At 29.5% G+C, this 16569-nt stretch overlaps 1 protein-coding gene across 4 annotated transcripts in view; it reads left to right on the top strand.

Moving 5' to 3' along the window:
• Nucleotides 1–16569, top strand: part of LOC122538556 (regulating synaptic membrane exocytosis protein 1) — a 289590-nt gene that overhangs the window by 191151 nt on the left and 81870 nt on the right. For all 4 annotated transcript variants that reach the window (XR_006308875.1, XM_043672749.1, XM_043672748.1 and 1 more), the window contains exon 9: nt 5442–5649. Coding sequence is in view for 3 of the 4 variants with exons in the window: in XM_043672749.1 (XP_043528684.1) it covers nt 5442–5649 (208 nt within the window). In the remaining variant the exon portion in view is untranslated. The remainder of the gene's footprint in view (nt 1–5441; nt 5650–16569) is intronic.

Below are 16569 nucleotides of genomic sequence, written 5' to 3'. Positions count from 1 at the left end.
GTTTCATTATGTCGACACAATCTGATGCTCGAATCACAAGAGAGCAAAAATAATAATGAACTGTATCTTGATAAAATGATAATGCACTGTATCTTGTCTTCTCCAAATTGCAATTTGTCGTATTCACGGTTTCAAATCTTATTGTTTCGCTAGATCGATCAGATGCTCGAATCGCCAAAGGGGCCAAAAATAATAATGAACAGACTATGTCGTTGTTCTCCAAATTACAATCTGTCATATTCACTGTTTCAAATCTTACCGAGTATTATATAAATTTATACACGAACTTGATCTGTTTAAATTGTTCACAGACGTAATATTTGTCATGGTGAGCAGAAAATTTGCCGTATTCACGGTTTCAAATCTTACTGTTTCGCTATATCGATACAATCAGATACTCGAATCGCCAAAGGGGCCAAAAATAATAATGAACAGACTATGTCGTTGTTCGCCAAATTACAATCTGTCATATTCACTGTTTCAAATCTTACCGAGTATTGTATAAATTTACACACGAACTTGATCTGTTTAAATTGTTCACAGACGTAATATTTGTCATGGTGAGCAGACAATTTGTCGTATTCACGGTTTCAAATCTTACTGTTTCGCTATATCGATACAATCAGATGTTCGAATTGCCAAATGGGTCAAAAATAATAATGAACAGACTATGTCGTTGTTCTCCAAATTACAATCTGTCATATTCACTGTTTCAAATCTTACCGAGTATTATATAAATTTATACACGAACTTGATCTGTTTAAATTGTTCACAGACGTAATATTTGTCATGGTGAGCAGAAAATTTGCCGTATTCACGGTTTCAAATCTTACTGTTTCGCTATATCGATACAATCAGATACTCGAATCGCCAAAGGGGCCAAAAATAATAATGAACAGACTATGTCGTTGTTCGCCAAATTACAATCTGTCATATTGACTGTTTCAAATTTTACCGAGTATTATATAAATTTATACACGAACTTGATCTGTTTAAATTGTTCACAGACGTAATATTTGTCATAGTGAGCAGACAATTTGTCATATTCACGGTTTCAAATCTTACTGTTTCGCTATATCGATACAATCAGATACTCGAATCGCCAAAGGGGCCAAAAATAATAATGAACAGACTATGTCGTTGTTCGCCAAATTACAATCTGTCATATTGACTGTTTCAAATTTTACCGAGTATTATATAAATTTATACACGAACTTGATCTGTTTAAATTGTTCACAGACGTAATATTTGTCATAGTGAGCAGACAATTTGTCATATTCACGGTTTCAAATCTTACTGTTTCGCTATATCGATACAATCAGATACTCGAATCGCCAAAGGGGCCAAAAATAATAATGAACAGACTATGTCGTTGTTCTCCAAATTACAATCTGTCATATTGACTGTTTCAAATTTTACCGAGTATTATATAAATTTATACACGAACTTGATCTGTTTAAATTGTTCACAGACGTAATATTTGTCATAGTGAGCAGACAATTTGTCATATTCACGGTTTCAAATCTTACTGTTTCGCTATATCGATACAATCAGATACTCGAATCGCCAAAGGGGCCAAAAATAATAATGAACAGACTATGTCGTTGTTCGCCAAATTACAATCTGTCATATTCACTGTTTCAAATCTTACCGAGTATTATATAAATTTATACACGAACTTGATCTGTTTAAATTGTTCCCAGACGTAATATTTGTCATAGCGAGCAGACAATTTGTCGTATTCACGGTTTCAAATCTTACTGTTTCGCTATATCGATACAATCAGATACTCGAATCGCCAAAGGGGCCAAAAATAATAATGAACAGACTATGTCGTTGTTCGCCAAATTACAATCTGTCATATTCACTGTTTCAAATCTGACCGAGTATTATATAAATTTATACACGAACTTGATCTGTTTAAATTGTTCCCAGACGTAATATTTGTCATGGTGAGCAGACAATTTGTCGTATTCACGGTTTCAAATCTTACTGTTTCGCTATATCGATACAATCAGATGCTCGAATCGCCAAAGGGGCCAAAAGTAATAATGAACAGACTATGTCGTTGTTCTCCAAATTACAATCTGTCATATTCACTGTTTCAAATCTTACCGAGTATTGTATAAATTTATACACGAACTTGATCTGTTTAAATTGTTCCCAGACATAATATTTGTCATGGTGAGCAGACATGAGAGGAGAACATTGCCCTTTGACCGTAAGGATCGCCGTAGGATAGTTACAAAAGGACGGGGGGGCCATTCGATTATCTCGCTGCCTTTTGCGATCCTTACCAGACCGGACGAAAGTCCTGCGGACGTAATCGAGTTTAACTTCCTTCATGAAGTACCGCTCGTAGTTAGTCACATCTATGTATGTATGTCCACAAGTTGGCCCGGGCCTAGCTTCATCTAATTTTGGTCGGATCTGTAACTCAAACTTTAATCTGTAACAGTCGAAATACTTTGTAACGAGGTGAACGTCGTTCTAATTAATTTACGCGCTTGTTACGCGGTATTTGGGGGCTTAATTTGATTGGAAAGCCTTCGCGGAAGCAAGCAGATTAAGAAGATCCGGCCGTAATTGCGGAAATTATCGTACGACTCTTGAAATGGAACTGTGCATGTTTGATAGCGAGCAGGCTGTGGACTTTCATGCAGATTTGTATCTTTGGGAACGTAATTTGCATAAAAATGTAAAAAGCAATCTCTGGATGAAAAAATGTGCCTTTGGATATTTTTTTATCGTGCGTTTTGTGCAATTTTGTAATTTAAAATCTTTTTACAAATGCATAGGAATTCGCAGTCTAGTTACGACATTATTAGTTAAAAGCTTACACCAACAATGATAGTTAAAAATACACTCAAATGGTAAAACTATCTTTAATTTTTGCCAATTTCTAATCTTGTAAATTTTTAAATATTTTTACTATGCTGCGAAATAATATACCGTTAAATGTTTTGTAATTTCTATTTGTAAAATATAAGTTTTAAATTTATTTCAGACTTCACCAGTCTTACTAATTGTCAATTTTTACAACATTAATGAAATTTTAAAACGTTTTATGTGACACACATGATACTTTCGTGAGAAGTTACTATAGATGTTCGAATTATTTTGTAGCAAGCATATTTTTACAAATTTTTGTTTTGAAACATTTATATAGAGTGAACAAGTAATAGAACTTACTAATAGAAATAATTTAAATTTTATTTATTATTAGAAACAGGAATTTTTCGTGCGAAAAACATCAATCTGTTTTGAACGATGAAACAAATATACCAAGAATAACTTTAAATCACCAATAGCTGAAAAGTTGTTTTTGACATTACAAACATTAGAGATTAATCCTTGAGTAATACCTTTGAGCCATAAGTAACCACGACACTTTGGATTACATTTGAAACAGGGTGCATAATCTCAGGGAGTTTAGGGTATTCAGAGAACATAATTCTACCATAAATATTACGAAGCGATATTATAAAGTTAGAATTATAATATTATACAAAGATTCGAAATTTTGGCTTTAATATTATAAATAATATACCGCACATTATAAATTATTTAAAAAAAACTTCAGACAGTGTTAATTGCAAGAACTCAGGGGAAAAAATATATTGAATACGTGTTATCGTACAATGTTGATTCTCAATTGCTATCATCAAGTTGTGAATGACTCAAAAGAGTTGGATCATTTTATTTCAAATTATTTTCTTTCAATTATTTATGACAAATAATAGAATGATAAAGCACTGAAATAGACGAAAAATAAAATAAAATGTAAAAATTGTACACATAATAATAATAATAATAATAATAATAATAATAAAGCAGATAAGAATACGAATCAAATAAATAATTATAAAAAGTATGAACAAATATTATTATTAAACATATTATTTAAAAGTATTATCATAAATTGATAAAAGAGATATTACATTGACTTATTAAAATATACCCAACCTCTTTTTAATCAATTCGACATAATCAATCACTGATTAATTTGAAAGTGTACTTCATTTGTACAATATGTACATACAATATTAAAAATAATACTGGATAATATTGGATATTTATTCATATAAGAAATCAATAACTTTTATTCCTCTTTTCTCCTTTTATTTAAATTCAGCTGACAAAGCAATTTCAGTCTCCTTTCTTTATATTATTGGCAGTTGAATTATCGTATTGTTCAATATATTTTATTGTAGTTCCAAGTGCTCTTTCGCTTTCCGAATGGCTTATCCTTCTTTCATTTTTATCCCCACTCGGAGCTATTGTATTTTTTAGATCTTAATTTACTGAGGCGTTCCTTTGACTAGCTCCCTGAATAGAGAATACAAAATGGCAAAAACATTTCGAACGTATCTTTATTTGAAAATATTCTTACATATACGTTAAATATTTAATTATTTATTAATAAAGTTTCTTTTTTAATATCCTATCGCGTTAGAATACTACATTTTAATTAATATCTACATCTTTAAATGATGGTGAAGAAAATTGGATCACGATTGAATAATAAAATTTCTGGAATTGAGAATTCTTTAAATCAATTCTTTACTTTTAATTCAATAATAATTGAATTAAAAATTCTTTAGAACTCTTTAAGAAAGTGTTTATTTCTTTATATTTCTACAGAAGAGTGAGAACAAAAATGTTCAGTTTTACTACGGAATTAAACTCTTTCGATAAGGAAAAATTTATTTTATTAATTTTGTTAATTTGCTTCTTTTTAATATATTTCCTTATTTATTCAATATTTGTATTTAAAATGTAATCAGTTAAAGCGAAAATTGATTAAATCAGGATCGAATAAGAGACAATTTATGGCACACATATTAATCCATTAAGGGCCGAGCAATAATTCATCATAATATTACAAATACTTACATTTCTTTTGAAATGTATAATTATAAAATTGTGGAATAAATTGAAAAAAATAGTAATGAAAAGGATATTAGATAAATTCATAATAGATTAAAACTCAAGATTCGATAACATAAAAAATTATATCTTGGCTGGTTCTTAACAGGTGAACAAATAATATTCTATTCACAAAAAATAGAAATAAAATTCAAATAATATCGTTCTATATAGTCGTAATTTACATATTGTATTTAATTCAAGATTTTTACCTCTATTTCATATCCTTTGTAATAGAAATTAGTATTGAAATTTAATTAAATTGAGAACACCGAAACTAAATAATTAATAATAAATAAATTGTTATAATTTTCAATGTTCAATGACATTTAATAACCAGCTGGATTAATATTCATTCTTTATCAATTAATTTTGCATTAATTTTTATTCACTGTCGTTGTTATTTAAATTTACCAATTCCAATTTCTCTTATTCCGAGTTTCGTTAGTCGTTTAGTATATAAATTAAAAGAACGTAGATGATTGTACGAATGGAAAATTTCTTTTTGCCAGGTGGCAGGAAACCAGAGGAAAGACCGACCGTTCGTAGATCATCGTTTCGAGCAGTGAAGCCGGTGATGCCGTACGATGTCGGTGCTGAAGATGAAAGTATGATGAACTTGGAAGCATCCCCTGTGCCAGTGGTTCCACCAAAAGTGGTGCCTCCACCTGTTTTGGGTCCTGACGAAGAACGACGCACCAGACGAAGGGGCTCTCAACTGTGAGTACTACTTTAACTACTCAACAACGCTTTAATGCATAAATCAGCTATCTTCGGATAATTTTATTTGAAGACAACACCGAATTAGCTATTATTCTAACTGCTCCGTCAGCTATTATTGTAACTGTTGGAAACAAGTAGTGAGTTCGTACTTTATACTGAGGATTATTAGTACGCCACACTATTTTGAAGTATGAATTTACGCAATTTATTTATTTCGCACAAATTTCTTTTCAAATTTGAGAAAAATGAAATGTCATCTTCTGTCCTAACTTTAAGTTGTTAGTAAACTTCAATTCGATTCTGTTGGTTCTTGGTATGTAAGTTTTGAGCAAGTTTAAATACTCGAGAGTGAATTGAATTTTATTGGCACATTCTTTTTTTTTTAAATATATTTGCACGTCCTCTCTATACAAATCTTTTTTCATATATTCTTCCAAAAGTGTCGAGTTTATTCTTACCAAAGAATATAGTATAACTATAGTATAACTATTATATAAAAAGAAAGAAATATAAATAGTTATGTATATATTTTAGAAACTATATTATTCTATAACTAAACAACTAATATTTCAGTATAATAAAACAGTTAAAATTTATTTTATTAATTATATTTTCAAAAATATGAATTTGCTATTCTAATCATTATGTATGTATGTAAGTAGTCTACATTGAATCATTCATGTTTTTTCTCGTAATATTTTCTTCTAATTTCAATAAGAAAAATAGATAATTATTACAGTTACACAAATAACGCTATATTTAGGCTTGTTAAATTACTGTTTCAACTTTATCATAAATTTCAACGAATTTTATTTGTGAAATTTATTTTCTATTATTATACGTGTACGATTATATAACAATTATAACATTTCCTTTAGCAAGAAATTGTAAAATACTGTTCAAATATTTACAAACGGTTATTTTCATTTGCTAAACTAATGAAGAAACGTGGGGAAGCGTGGAAATTTCCGTGGTTAGTTCTAATCATAAACTTATGTTAGTTTACGAAATAAGTTTCAAAATAAACAAGAAACTATAAATTATAGAGTGTATATAAATCTTCATTTAATCCTGTTATGCTTTATATCTTTCTCGGCGTAAGTGGAGATTAAATTTAATTAATCTGACTTTACGTCATACAACCGTCAAATATTCAAAGAATATTCAAAAAATACCTTTCTTTCAATCTAATTCAAATTTATGCTAAGTTATTTTTTTATATGAACGATTCGTAAGATTTTAATTTAGATGCATGTTAAATTCTTTTTACGAAAATGACTTATACATATAACAATAATATAATAGTATTATTATTAAAAAGTTAAATGTGTACGAAATATAAGAAATGAATTTCAATAGATGATAATTAATGCTCTTTTAAAATTTTTTAAAACAGAATTACTTTCTTTTTCTCTAGATAAACTAATTTATTCCATACACATTTATAATATAGTAATATAATCACGTCAATAATATTCGTAGTTTACCGCATTTGATTAATAAATATTAACTGAGAACACAGCTATTTGATAAAGTATAATATGTATATCCTACACGTTAATTCATTTATTTTATCAAATGTGAAGGTTCAATCGATATTGACATAATTTCGGACAACAAGCAATTCGTAATTAATATGTTGAATTCATCTATTAAATCAAAATTCTCTTTTTAAAGTAAAAAAAAGAAAAGACTAGGTTTTGTCGATCTCCTCCGAACTGATTTTTTTATTTTAATGATAAAATGAACCTCTTATCAAAGAAACGATAGCGAAATAGGCGAAAGCTACTAAACTAGAAATTTACCTTGTAAGATTTTTCCATAATGCAAATCCCATATAAGTTTATAAACAAAAGGTGTAATTGTGAAAAAAAATTCGACAGTTGTTAATAACTTCTTCGTCATTTATCATAATTATTTCCATCTCAATAGCTGAGAGACTAGGAAAGTGACGATGATACAAGAGAGGCTAAACCAAACAACAAGTAGATCCCTGATTGTTTGCACATTACACATAGTAACACGGTTTGTGCGACACGCGCGCTAATGAGAATCTTAAATTAACAGTAACACAGTAGAAGTTTATCCACAAATTCTATCACTAACATACATGACCTCGACAGGTACGAAATAATTTTATAACCTTGATTTTTTGACACCAGTGCATAATTACAGGAAAGTAAAATCGATATGATATCAGTGATGCTATTATTACGAAATTAAAATAACATTATAAAGTAAAAATAATCATTGACTGCAAAGATAGATATAATTTGTATATACTGTTATAAATATGAAATAAATAATAAAATATTTTTTATTACAAAATATATACTCTACTTGACTCGATATTATCGAAAATGGTCTTAAATGAAAATATTCCGTTCTTTCTTATATTCTTTTTAAACTCTTCGATCGGTTGTATCACGATTTTAGGGACAGTGTAAGTAAAAGATAAATATGTGTGTAGAAATTGAATACAAAATTTATCTTTTTTTAAATATTTTTTGATCATTTGTAAAAGATTTGTTTCCTAACTTATGAGAACATAATATCCTCGTATTTGGCAATGAAAACGAAATAGTAACAAATTCTTTGTAATTCAATCTTTCGTTAATTTGATTTTCATTGTTTCTGAAGTTCGACTCTGTTGAGTCATGCCAATAAATATTGTATCACAAAATACTCGCATACAGTTCCTCCTCCCCCTATCTCTCTCTTTCTATTTGTACATGATGAAACAGGAACTTTTGCTACATATGTGTTCAGGCTCAACTTCTTTTCTACATCCACGAAGATTTCCTTTCCACAAATAAAATATTTTCTCTTTGAAGAAACAAGATTTATTTTTAGGGAACATCAATTCGGAGGAGAGTGAATTTCATTTTCGAATCGAATAACGTTCTCTGAATTATACTTCGAATCTCTTAACTTTCGAGAATATTGCATTTATTTATTTATGTTAACATGTATTTTTTTAGTATAATTAAATTTTTTCAGCGGTTTGTAAAATTTTTATAATTTGCACCGAATAATATGAAAAAATATCGTTCATTTCTTTATTGATTGTTAATTCATATCTTAATTGCGTTTTTCTCGCTGAAAAGTTTGGAGCATCATTTTATCTCTTCAATTAAACCAATTTTTTTTTTTTGAAGAACAAGAATATTACAATTATAACTTTGATTTTTAACTATGAAAAATTTCAGTGATATGAAAAAAATAATATACCATGAAAAAATATTTATTCATTTGAATTATTCATAGTATCGAATAATTTGTATTATTTTACAATAGTTCAATAATATAAATTCTGTTTATATTTAAATTTTACATTTATTTGAAATTATATCTTATACATAAAATAAAATTTATATTATTGAAATTATTATTTGTTTGTTATTTCTTCCAAAATCTTAATCTCCAAATTTTTAAATCTTTCGTGGCATTCATTTATTAGCTTTCTCACATATTTATACCTATATCTTTATATTTTTATAATATATCTCACATGTCTATTTTTATAAAACATAAATCATATTTTCCAAATATATATAGTTTGAAGATCTCAACATCTTCGAGATTTCAATTTCTTCTTGATACAAGAACGCATGGAAGTTCAAAGACAAAACCTATTTGAAAAGAAATATGTTCCAGAAAGATACTTGTAATGATAAATGTGTGGAGTGTCTTTACAAAAGGGCATTCTGTATTTTCTTCTTTCATTCCAGGACGTGGAACAAAGATTCCGGAAATAAATTGAAAATTTATAATCTCATTTATTCCATACGAACGAAAAATATTAAATTTTCTTATAATTAAGAAACCATAATTTTATTATTATACGAATTATTGGTAAATAATTATATGTTATATTGTATAATTATTGCTGCATTTTAATCACTTCTTTCTTTTCATTTAACTCCAACTTTTTTCTTTTATAAAAGACATGTTTGCTCTAATTACATTATTATTCAATATTTAATTGTAAGATGATGCATTATTTATGAAAAATGAACTTCTCCAATTTTTTATAGCTGAAATTTCTATGCTTTAGAAATATCACGTTTTTATATGAAATTGTCATATCGTAGCGTGAGATGGTGAGCAGTATATTGTCACAGAGATGTCACATTGTACGTGTTCGAAATGTTTGCTCAAGAATTGTATCGTGCTAAAATCAATAAATTACGAAATGGAGAGTAATAAAATCCCACGTGGCGCGCTAAAAACATATTTGATTGTGAGTGAAATTTTCCACTCTTTCCAACGTCGGTTTTTTTTAAATTTAAATGTAAAAGTTGTAGAAATAAAAATGAAAAACGTATGAAATAGCAAATTTTAACCCTCAAAAGAAAAAGTACTTTATCAGTTGAACTTAAAGTTCCATTAATATTAGTCACTATTATGTTTAATTTAAATTATTTTATTCGTTGTTTCGTTTATTCAAATTTATACTTTTATGAACATAACTACAGAAGTTAATACAGATTTTATTTCTGTAATTAAAAAATTACAACAAACATACTTTATTTTGGATGCCTCGTGCATTTTTGTATACTATATCCATTTTCTGATTTTAAAATTCTTTAATTTCATAATTTGGACCGATTTGTGAGAAAGTTATCAAAGTAAAATAAAATCTTTTAGTATATAACTTGACATGGTGAACATATTGCTTTAAATTTCGTTTGTCCTACAAATAACTTGATTACTATTTGTGAACTGTCAACAGTAGATAGTAACGTAAAAAATTATATTTTTGATATGGTTTTAATTTTAATAACAATGATTAATAATTTCATATTAATGTACAATTAAATTAATGCCTATAATTAAACAAAGCAGTAAAAGATAAAAGTAAATTTCGTTGCTTAGACAAAATTAAATAACTTTAAGTATATATACTTGTTTTAGAAATCTAGAGACGTTTAAACAATTTTTAACATTGAATTATAAGTTTCTTTCATACATACAATTGTTTTTCATATAGAAATTTTCTATGCAGAAACATTAAGATATATTTAGCAAAATAACAGTTTATTTGTTGATAGTATGAAAGTCATAAAAATATTTGACCTCGTAGAGGTACGTCCTATTTTTATAGAATATTTCGCTTATCTTAGAATAACAGTTTATGATAAACAAGAGTAATTAACTGTAAACTTGTATAATTAATTTTCTATAATTATACAACCGATTAAAAGTTTAAAAACAATATCTCTAACTTTTAAAAGATGAACCGTTGCAAAATGAAGTTAAATGTTTTCAATGATGAACGTAAATTCGTTTAATTTCACGAAATACACATGTAAAATATTGCTTAAGCAATGTTGTGTAAAGTTAGAATTAACTAATGAATTGATGATGCAATTACATTGTATTTATTGGTTGCTGAAATAATAAATTGATCAGAATATATAGATGTATCTGGAGAGCTTTTACATTTATCTCTACAGAAATATTTATGAGATAAATTACAAAAGGCTCATTTATTAATGAGAGATATTATAACTCTGTAGAAAAATTAGTTTAGAGTATAATTTTTTTAAATGATTGTGATATTAAGAGGAACGTAACGATACGATTCTTCAAATTATAAAATAATTAAATTATTACGCTAATAAATTATATTAATTATACTTTTTAATAATAATTAATAATAATTGCACCAAACTTTTATGAATATTACGTAATTATTATATCAAATATTTTGACTTTTTATTAATCACTACAATGAGATACGATGAGATACAATGAGATTGTTATCATTGTATTGATCAAGTTTGAAACAATTTCAAAAAACATATGTAGGTATTAAATAAGAAAAAGGCATTAACCAATGTACATCGAAAAATTATTATCCAAATATTATTTAACCTTCATTCTGTAAAATTCATTGTTAAGACGATAAAAAAACAGGGACAACGTCTTAAATTTTATAAAATCAATTTTTCGACATATATACATAGATCACAATACCTTAATTCTATAAAATTTATCATTAAAACGAGAGAAGACAGGGGTGACAGATTTTATAAAATTAAATTTAGAACATTTCTTAAACCAATCATTTTTCGACTTGCATCGACACTTTTTTAAAGAGAATAATGTCGGGCTGCATTGATTAATGGCCACAAAATATATATATCACTCCACTTAAGAAAAGTGGAAATGAGCTTGAAATCTTCAAAACTCCTACAAAAAAAAAAAAATCATTACTGCCACGTTGTGACTTCCTCTGTGCCAAATAATTCTCGTCGATAAAATCTTGTCGTATCTCCAGAAACAACGGCAGATATTCGAGGGGGGCATCCTGGTACGCTATTTCATTTAAAAACTGGCAGTTGTATACACGTTGCGCCCGAAAACGTTGTGCAAACCCGTATCTTGTAATTGTTTCTCTGGCGAGGGGCGCAAGACGCCGGACGATTAAAGCGTTAAAAAGCGGTCTAATTCCCGGCGGAGGGATCCGTGAGTGGGAAATTACCAGCATTTCCGCCCTTTTCCTCCCTCTCGCGTAAGTGCATACAGCCGGAGTTGGCGGAACTGGCAAAAAGTCAAGTAGATCGCAAACACGACGTTCCCGCCACTAGACGAATAATTAATGCCACACCTATGCAATCTCCCACGAATACGTTCCACACCCTAACCTTCGCAGCCTCGTTTCCTCCGTGGAACGGTTTATCACAGTTCCGCACATCCCCCATTCGGAGATCTCTGCGAATTCTCAGCGGCCCGTCCCTGGCAACCGGGGCTCGTTATTAATATCCGAGGACCGAGAGGCTGTTTCTCGATTTTCATTAGGTTTGCCCACTTACGAATTACGCCCGGGAATTACATTATCCTGGAAGATGAAGGCTGCTTCGTTTTCGGGAGGTTGACACGATCGTGAAAGTAGGTTAGCTGACGTTATGGTTGCACTTTGGGTACACAGAGTCAGGCACGGTCGTTTCGGTTCGTCAGCACGGTGCTTCTGCTAATTGTGCTAGAGACTTTCAGCGTCGAATGTGAGATTCTCTCGAATCGACTGTCTATTTGGTGAATTTCTTAGTTTAGCGGCTTTTCCCCTAGCTAGAAGCTAGGACGAGAAATCAATCGGGACAAGTCGATATACTTCTTGTTATATTTTTTAAGGAAGAAACATCATATTAAAAATTATTATGACAGACAGTCTGTTTTAGTGTTTGGGAAAAGTCACTAAATTAGAAATTTACCATCTATTTTTATTTTTCTATTTTATTTGTAATTAATTTGAATTAAAATCAATTACAGTGGGTCAGAGAAGTTTTCGTACCGATTAATTTCTAATTAATTAAAATGTAGGAGTTATTAGTTTGTAAGATTCGTAATTAATTTGAATTAAAATTGATTTAAATTAATTACAGTGAATTGGAGAAGTATTCGTACCAAGATTTCTAATTAATTTAAATCTAGAAATTTTTTCAATTACAATTACAGATGTATTAGTACTAAGATTTATAATTAATTAAGTCTTGAAATTTCTTCAACTACACACACAGTGAGACTCACAGAATGTCCAACTGCCAACGTTGAACGATTCACATGTTTTCACTGCCAAATTTAAAAATTCTTATCAATGAAAATGTTAGGTAATTTATTTCAAAATACATCATTGATGAAAATGTCCAAAATGAATACTATACATTATAATATACATATTGCAGCTAATATATTATAATACGAATTTCGATTAAAATATTATAGCTCGTTATCGATTATGATAAATTATGGTTCGTTATTTTTTTTTTATTCTGACACTAATTCGAGAATACTTTAACATAGCATTGTTGAGAAAGTTTCCAAGTTAAAAATTAAGTTACAAATCTTATTAAAATAGATGATAAATCAACAATTTTCTATAAAAAGAAATCAGAAGTCTAATTTTAATTAGATGACAGTATATTTTGGTATATTCAATATTTTCGAAAATTTGTATTTTATATTAAACTATTGACAACTAAAGTATAAAGCTTCCATTAAAGTGCAAGGAGTAGTGAAACATTTGTAAAAATATAGCAAGCACAAGCTTTTATCTTGTAATATCTTATATTGAAAACTCATATTGAAAATTAAAAATATATCAGTGTAAATTTTATACATTATACATTATTTTGTATTTAAAATCAACCTCCGGTAGTTCAAGTTGAAATAAAAAGACGACTGACTGATAGTATTTGAATTTTGAAATTACTTTCTTGCCACTTACGTTAAAAATTAGATTCCTTTTCTTAGTATCTATATATATATATATAATACAGAAAAGAAATTCTACCTTTAGTAACAATTCTTTTACAATTTACATTTTTTCTATCATTATCTAGAGAAACGTTTCAGACTAAATCATCTCCGAAATCTTTAGCACGTTTATTACGTTGAACATTCGTCGCTTTAAATATCACGTCGTTCAACGTTTTGTCAGAGAATGGTTTCAAATAATCGATAAAGTATCGCGCATATTTTCGCGTAGGCATTATTGGTGAACGTACTAGCAAAAACTCGAAGTATAGTTCGAATAGTTCGAATAGTTCTTGTATTTAAATATATGAAATCGATGGCAACTTTTCTACCTAATTATTTATCCCTTCGAAAATATGCGGGAAATATGAATATATACAGAACGATTGTCACAAGGATTGCCGCGATTAGTCATGGAAATATATCGCGAATATAAAAAAATTCCAGTAAATAAAACTAAAAGTTGCGAAGAATTAAAAAGTTTTCAAAGCTACAATGCCATCTTCGGTTTTTTAAATGTCACGTACGTACAATAAATCGCAACAGCTTACGCGAACTCCAGTTTTGTATATTTGAAAAAAAACAAACGCAATTTTGAATATTGAATAAAAAAATAATTTTGAATTTACGGAGAATATTGGTACATTTTTAAAAGAAATTTAAAGAAAAAACACATGAAGAGTTTGGTCGAAAAATCTTTTACTAAATTGAAAAATACTTCAAGTTAAATGTTTTATTATTAATTGTTACCTATATATCTCGTACATTTTTCTCTCATTTCAATGTGTCTAATAATAATAATATCGATGGATAATCACCGCGGTAATTAAAATACTTTTAAAGAGATATCTGAACGTTTCGAAAAGCGATTTTATTTGATGAATGACGTTACAGATAACGGCAAGCTGGAGAAAAATTTTAATCGATTTTAATATTTTAATATTAAATTCGTAATACAGAGAAGCTTATGCTCTCGCAGAATTTTATCCCCGCGACTTCTCTGAGAAGATATTCGAGCAAGTTGGTTTTTCTGGCCGATAAATCCGTTCCTTCTCTCATAATTTCTCTGTCGTGGGAGAAGATACTATAGAAACTTTCTTAATTAAACCGAAAATTATCTGCAAAAGTTTCGAAAAAAGTACCTGACCAACTCCACAACAAGGATAGATACGAACGAAAACAAACGAAACTATATGAATTATGACTTTTAGTTCTTGACATTAGTTGACAAAAAACGTGTACACGGTTAATTGGCCAACGAGTGTCCCATATTTCCTCATAATTCATACAAATCTATAGCAATTGTTTAATTTCTTTCTTGAATTTCTTCGAAGTAAATTTCTACTTTTGCTGATAGATTATTCCCTCAAATATTTGATCCAAGGACCGATCGTGTTAAAGCAGAGATACTAATAAGTATCTCAGAATTTTTTCATATTTTTTAACAGTAAAAAAAGAAGTTAGTCGCAATTATGAACCAAATTCTCCGCGAAGACTTTCTGATTAATTAATAACATTTTTGTTAATCAAATTCATCATAAGGTAACATCTAGCTTACCGGTCTTGTCATTTTCACTTTATAACACTGAAAAATCTTAGTGAATACAAAACTGTATCATTGTTTTTTTGTTAGCAAAACTCTCGAAAGTATGTATATATCTTTATACGTACAATATATTACAATACACACACGACAGCATATATTTTAAATGTACGTGAAATTTCACTGAAAAGATTTCAACGTTTCTCAAACTCTCTAAATTTCCATTTCTATCGAACTGTTTATAGAACGCGACACGATATCTGAAAAGTCCAGTATTGAAATCTGTTACAGCAAAGAGCTGGCAAGTTGGAAAATCAGCCAATCAGAACCGCACCGGGAAATTAAAATCACTGGCCGACGCTCTCTTCAAAGAGAAACATTTTCGAGTTCCGCGATATCAGAAGCGTTCCAGCTGACGGAGATTTTCGTCGAAACGATTAAAATTCCCGCCGTGTATTTTCCCGTTGAATTCTTCTCGGTTGTTGAAAAATGGTTCGCGCGATTATACTGGGAGGATTCACGATGATTCGCGACAACGTATCCCAGCGATTTTCTCGCAGTTTTACCTTTTCTCGCTCTTTTCTTTCTTTCTTCTTTTTCTTTCTCTTCTTTTTTTCTGCTCGTTTCTCTCAACGAAACGCTCAACCATCGTCGCCGTCCCGGATTTCTTTCCACCCGTGGTATATATTCAAATCGGTCGTATCGATTGTTCGAATCTCAAGCAGGTCGAGCAGACGCTACGCGAAATACCCGTGTTTCACTTAATTCAGCGCTTTTCGAGCATGAACCCACGCTTAAAGCCACTCTCGATCTTCTCGAGCGTGGCGAAGGCATTCGAAAGTAGCTGCGTCGTTTAAAGTGCTCCGCTCGGGATGCGGATTAATTAAATCGGTGGGCCGAGAAACGGGTGCAGTTACAGAATTAGCAACTTCCGAAAAATGTTTGAACTGAAGTGTAAATGCTTCGAGACGAAGAATAGTATCAACAGGAGCAATGTTCAATCTGCACGTACTCGTCGGGATTATTTGAAACAAATAACGGATCGTTTCAACTAATTTTGCTGGTTTTATTCGAAAAATAAATGGTAAGAGAGGTAGATTTACCTTGGGTCGATA

Source organism: Frieseomelitta varia, unplaced genomic scaffold (genome assembly GCF_011392965.1).
Source record: "Frieseomelitta varia isolate USP_RPSP 00005682 unplaced genomic scaffold, Fvar_1.2 scaffold_167, whole genome shotgun sequence".
Classification (NCBI taxonomy): Eukaryota; Metazoa; Arthropoda; class Insecta; order Hymenoptera; family Apidae; genus Frieseomelitta; species Frieseomelitta varia.
Note: the sequence above shows the minus strand (reverse complement) of the source record. Positions and strands in the feature narration are given on the sequence as shown.